Here is a 6367-nt window from a genome sequence, read left to right on the forward strand (position 1 = left end):
TAATCTTAAAACTGTATTGTGACTGTTTGTCCGTGACATTTTGTCTGTGATGTTTTGTCCTGTGTCTTTCTGTCATAGTGTAATCATAATCACAAATTAAATACAAGCTATTTGTGTAATCATAATCACAAGTAAGAAACAAGCTATTTTGTTCTGTCATGTCTGTGTAACCAATAAGAAAACTTGATAATAAGAAACTAACATAATAATATTCCCTATTGAAAGTAAAGCCTTTTGATGTTTTATGTGCCCCCAAGATGTATTTTAAACTAGTGTCTCAATAGGTCAACCCACCATAATAGAAACTATGAATAATTCTAATGCAATCTTTATGTAACACGCTTTCTCATTGGCTCTTGTCAAGCGTACAATGACAATGTACCCGTCGGAGCCGCATCACAAAATTCCTTGCGTATGAATCTTGTGACATAAATACTTCGCACAACAATAACAATGGCTACGTCAGATGACGATTTTCACATGTCAGATCTGGATGACCTGGATCTTTTGGGACCGTTAATGCCAAATTTTGACTTGGAAGCAGATATACTGGAAGGTTTAGAGTCAACTGATTTAAATGTATCCAACGAAAAAAATAGGGAAGTGTCAGACTCTGATCAACAACCTACGGCAGTGCCAGAGGAATTTACAGCAGACGACGTAAACACAAGTGGTGTTTTTGGTGATGATACAACTGATGGAGTTGCTTGTAGGTTTCGAATGAACAATTTCTAAGCAGATTTTAATCTGCACAGCTTATACCTTGACCCTTTTATACTTCACCATCATTTCTTCCTTGAGCATGTCAATCATTTTTAAACAACCAACATCCCGTAACAATAAACGGGAACCATTCAGGCTTTCTTTGTTTTTGCACTTCATAATTCACTTTCCCTTAAAAATGCATGTTCTAAAATTGATCACTGTCAGTTGTTTCAACCTTTTTATTACTTCCTCTGTCAAATTAAAATGATCTTTGCCTTTAGGGAAAAAGGGGGGGGGGAGATCTATGTCAAATCAAATTGGGGTTTGCCTTTGGGGGAAAAAGGGGGGAGGTGCTAAAGGGGTTATTCAGGAGATAACGCAAAGTTTCAAATTAAGAGATAACTCTATTGTATTTGAAGCTTTGCAGACGTCCATCGGTAGTTTTACTGTCGCAAATTTAGTTTACCTGTCGACGCGTAGCGGAGACAGGTAAACGGGTATTTGCGACAGTAAAACTACCAATGGACGTCCGCAAAGCTTCAAATACAATACAGTTATCTCTATTTTAATGCAAAACAAGTACATAACTCAATTTCAATCATTATTTCAGTGTAAAATTTTCATTAAAGAAAATTCCGCGAAAAGATGTTATCTTCTTTGGCCCCTAAACTAGGTGACGTCATAGGTATGCTTCCGGCGTCAAACGTAAACACCGGGCGTTTTCTGGCTTCTTGACCGCTTCAGAATGTAATAAAATTTCATAAAAAAGAAGATTTCTAGGTGCAACATGCGAGTTTTTTGCTTATTATTGTAGAAATTACATGTCAATACATTCCGCAATTCAAAATGTTGGCTTCTTTAGTTACAGACAGGGAGATAGAGAATTTTACGCTTACTGTCATCCAATCAGAACCATTGATACAAAATAATTACATTAGAATACAATTATCTCTTTTCTAATGCAAAACAAATTCATAATTAAATTTCAATCATTATTTCAGAGTAAAATTTTCATTAAAGAAAATTCCGTGAAAAGATGTTACTTTCTTTGGTCTCTAAACTAGGTGACGTCATAAGTATGCTTCCGGTGTCAAAATAAAAACCAGGCGTTTTCTGGCTTCTTGAATAGAAAAAATTACTTTTAAAAAAGTGTACACGTTAATTGACAAATAAATAGCCAGTTAATAATTTGACCCTAGTCATATTTTTTTACAGTGGAACTAGTGAATGAACCAGAAAAAGACCAAGACTTAATTGAAATGATGGAGGTTGTTGAAGGTATAACAACAGAAGAAAACAAAGAAAAGCCAACTGGGAGGTTCCCGAAACTATCATCTGATGACAAAGAAAATATACTTGATGAGGCGCTTAGTAAATCAACCAAGAAAAACACAAAATATGGAGTGAAGATATTTAGGCGTATGTGTTAAAATAAAAAAAAAATTGATGTATAAAGTTTGTTTATATTTCTTTTCGTCTTCAAAAAAAAATAAGACAAAGGAATGAAATATAGTCATAATCAAAATCTATCCAGCTATCCACTTTCACTGCTTACTGTCTATTTTGGTCATGGAATCCCGTCCAAAAGACTAAATTTTTTACATTGCAAACGCTAAATGGGTGCAATTGCGAGTGTTTATTGTACAATTTTACATTATGTTTTCGTCTTATATTTCCGCATGCATAAGATGAAAATTTCTGTTCACTAATAATTTCATGAAATTTGCTGAATTAAAAATACCGTTATACATCCCAACATCATGTTTGCACAAGTATCTTCCTAATAGTATTAGATGCCTTGAAATCCACAATCAATTCAACTACCAATTATAAAACTTCCTCACTTTCTATTATAATGGCAATTAGCAAACATGTATATGCACATGTTTCATAACACTTTATCTTGAGCAACTGGTCCATTCTATTTACAGATTTTGTTGTGTCAAAAAAACGATATAAACATTTTGATGTTTTCTTCTGTCTCGTCTTCCAATATTGCCTTTTATTTGTATTTCCCACATCCAATTGAATCATGTGTTGTAATTGTATGTTATATGTACATCATTTGCATGCTGCTTTGTTTTACGGAGTTTTCGAGACTTCCATTTTTATCTAGCACCTGCAAAATAAATAAAGAAGTTAATTTTAGTCAATTTTTTTATGTTAAATTAAAAAAAGAAAAGAAAATTACACTACACAATGTTTAATTCTTCAACAATTTACATGCTACATCATACAATGTCATATGTAAATTTTCCTTGTTAAACGTAAACAAAAGTGTTTTCTTGAATCAAGAACGCATGAAAAACATTAACAACAAAAAACATTTTTGGTAAAAAATGCAAGTTTTTAGATGAATATTGAAAACATAAATTGAAGAGATAACTGTATTGTATTTGAAGCTTTGTGGACATCCATCCGAAGTTTTACTGTCGCAAAATGAGTTTACCTGTCAGTCTTTACTTAATAAAATTTGGAAAAAATTGCTTTAAATTATTATAAATAGGAAACAAGTGTGGCCTAGATTTTTTTGCCACATGCATATAAAGTATAACAAATACATGTATCATAATTCTAAATTTCAGAGTGGTTAACTGATAGAGAGAAAGATGCAACCTTTGAAAATTATACAGTTGAACAATTGAATTGTGCCTTGACTGAATTCTATGCTGAGGTCCGTAATACAGACGGAGAATATTATGCCAAGAGTACTTTAGTTGGTATCCGGGCATCTATTAATAGACACCTTAGGGCACCACCTTTTAGTTAGACATATTCCATCCTGTCTGATGATTCTGCCTTCCTTAAATCAAATAAAATGTTTTTGGCCATGATAAAGAAGGTTCAGAGGGAAGGAATGGACAGGACCAAGCATCACCCATCTATTTCTGAAGGTGATTTGCATAAACTGAGGTCATCAGATGCCTTATCAACTCAAAACCCTAAGACTCTTCAAAGAAAAATCTGGTTTGACCTAGTTTTAAGTTTTGGAAGGAGGGGCCGGGAAAACCAAAGGTTTTTCACTGATACAACCTTTGTTGTTAAATCAGATGATTGTGGTCGTCGTTTTGTAGAAATGGCAGTGAGTGAGACAACAAAAAATCATAAAGGGGGATTAGATGACAATCAAAACATTATAAAACCTAGGATGTACGAAACAAAAAAGCCTGACTGTCCTGTTGCTGCCTTGACAAAATATCTATTCAAGAGGAACCCTACATCAAGTATATTCTTTCAACAACCTCGAGTAAAAGTAAATGACGAGAACGAGATGTGGTATACCTCAAGGCCTGTTGGGGAAAGACTTTTGAACAACATGATGGTCGACATATCAAAAAGTGCTGGGCTAAGTCAGATTTACACCAACCATTGTGTCAGGGCAACAACTGTGACTGTTTTGGCACAATCAGGTGTACCAAAGACAGATATAATGAAAATAACAGGACACAAGTCAGAGGCCAGTTTGGAATCCTATTATCAGGACTCCTCCGAGAAACAGAAGAGGCAGTATTCTGCCATTCTACTTGGCAATTCCGAAAATTGCAGTGATAAATCGGACTCAACCGCACCAGTGCCAATTTGTACACAACCCAATGCAATGCCGTTGCCGCCAAACCCAGCCCCTTCCTTCAACGCGCACTGTTTGAATTTGACCAACACACATATTAACAATCAACTGTCGTTACCTGTTCTGTATAACAAGCAGTTTGAGGTCCATAATTCAACCGTCCAAGTCTTCAATTACAACATTACAGGGAACGCTGCACAGCCATAGACTTTGTTGTTCATCTCCTTCGTCCGAATTCGTGATCGGTCATGACACTTGATCATATTCTAAAAATATCCGAGGGGACTTGGAATTTACGTAGAAAACTTTTATTATTTCTTGTTTAATAAATTGAGAATTTTCTTGAAAGTATAGTTTTTAACCTCTCATACTTTGAAATAAAAAATTAATTCACGCAAGCTTAACTTGGACTTCAGGTAAAGGAACTATTTCTTGGCGGATGGATAATGTAAATAGAGATGAAATGAACATTGTAAACATTCAAATTGGATCAATTACACTAGGTTAGGAGAACTTGCATTAGAATAGAGATAACCGTATTGTATTTGAAGCTTTGCGGACGTCCATCGGTAGTTGTACTGTCGCAAATATCCGTTTACCTGTCTCCGCTCCGCGTCGCCAGGTAAACTCAATTTGCGACAGTACAACTACCGATGGACGTCCGCAAAGCTTCAAATACAATACAGTTATCTCTTAAATGTGATGCACAAAAGTGCACTTGCTGAAATATCTCGCCTGCTTTACTTATTATGACTAAATTTATCTGTACGTCTAAATACTGCTAAGGACTCCTTTGTGTACTAAGGACTTAAAATATGCCACTAAGGACTAGAAGGGGTGCTGTTACATGTACATTGTTTTCATATTATGGTAAAGATTGATATTAAAAATATAAATTCCAAATTTTATAGGAAAAAAAACACAAATAAATGAGTCATTGAACAATATATAGGCACGTGCCGGTTTTTCTTTGATATTGCCGAAAATCAGTGAACCGATTGACACGAGCCAACTAAAATAACAACTGTTAAACAATCATAATCTTTTTTTATTCTAGATAATTAACAATTGTAAAGACTGGTGCTAAATATGTGTAATCAAATGTTTTGTTCTTATTCACAAAGATTAAAAGGACAAATCATTTTGTTTTTGTTTTATTTCTCATCCGATAAAGTTATTTGCGTGCATGGCTTTGATGTGCATCAACTATTAAGTTAGAATGTGGTCAGCTTTTAAAATGTTTATACATAAAAGAGTTATCAAGACAAAAGGAATAAAAATGTCGACAATAAAAAAAAATTTATATTCTATGCTCAAAATAGATATAAGAAGTTGTGGTATGAGTGCTAATGAGTCAACTCTCCATCCTAGGATGAAATTTGAAAAAAAAATAGGCAGGACAGGAGTTTGGAGTAAAAAAAAAGGCAGGATGACAATTTATGTAAAAAAATGTCAGGATAAACTAAAAAAAAAAGGCAGGACCGAATAGAGTGAAAAATAAAAAGGCAGGACCGAATAGAGGGAAAAATAAATAGGCAGGACAAAATTTTTCATCCTAGCCCCCCATAAAAATCAAAGGGTAGCTCCCTTATGTGGTAGTTGAAATTATTCAGTGCAATCATTTTGTGTCCGTCGTCGTCTTTCATACATATCAAATGTTGTATCCACTGTTTGCTGTTCGTCGTCTGTTGTTTATAGCAGTCAGGCCTCGGTCTTCAAATTTTAGCCCCCACTTAGGTAATGACCAATCATAAGGAGGGGGGGGGGAGCCTTTTTTTCTCTCGGGTAAACATTTTTTTCTTTACTAAAAAAACACTATAATAAACAATTTTCTATATTTTATCATAAAATTAACCGATGTATACTTAAGATTTTAAACTATAGATGTTGAATTAAAAACAAAGATGTAAAAACAATGATAAGTCCTTAAGTATTTTTATGGTAAACAAATCTAATGTCTGGGTTATTTCTTATGCAAATCATTAAATTTCCATTTTTTTTTAAGATAAAAGTGTAACCAGTTATGTAATTCGGTTCACGGATTTTCGGCAAAATCAAAGAAAAACCGGCACGTGCATAAACATTGTTCAGTTA

General features: G+C 34.2%; 1 protein-coding gene and 1 long non-coding RNA gene across 2 annotated transcripts; one reads left to right on the forward strand and one right to left on the reverse strand.

Annotated features, from left to right (window-relative positions):
• The first annotated feature begins 410 nt into the window (after window positions 1–410).
• LOC127714906 (uncharacterized) lies at window positions 411–3963 on the forward strand. Its single transcript, XM_052220931.1, has 3 exons — window positions 411–709; window positions 1921–2124; window positions 3291–3963. Exons 1-3 carry the CDS (start codon window positions 454–456, stop codon window positions 3473–3475), a joined length of 645 nt encoding a protein of 214 aa, XP_052076891.1. The 5' UTR covers window positions 411–453; the 3' UTR covers window positions 3476–3963.
• On the reverse strand, window positions 2102–4663 carry LOC127714907 (uncharacterized). The gene is made up of 2 exons (XR_007987994.1): window positions 4392–4663; window positions 2102–2824 (listed from the first exon to the last, which is right to left on the reverse strand). It is a non-coding gene; the product is annotated as an uncharacterized LOC127714907 (long non-coding RNA).
• Window positions 4664–6367: the final 1704 nt, after the last annotated feature.

The sequence above is a fragment of the Mytilus californianus genome, unplaced genomic scaffold, assembly GCF_021869535.1.
Source record: "Mytilus californianus isolate M0D057914Y unplaced genomic scaffold, xbMytCali1.0.p SCAF_9, whole genome shotgun sequence".
Classification (NCBI taxonomy): Eukaryota; Metazoa; Mollusca; class Bivalvia; order Mytilida; family Mytilidae; genus Mytilus; species Mytilus californianus.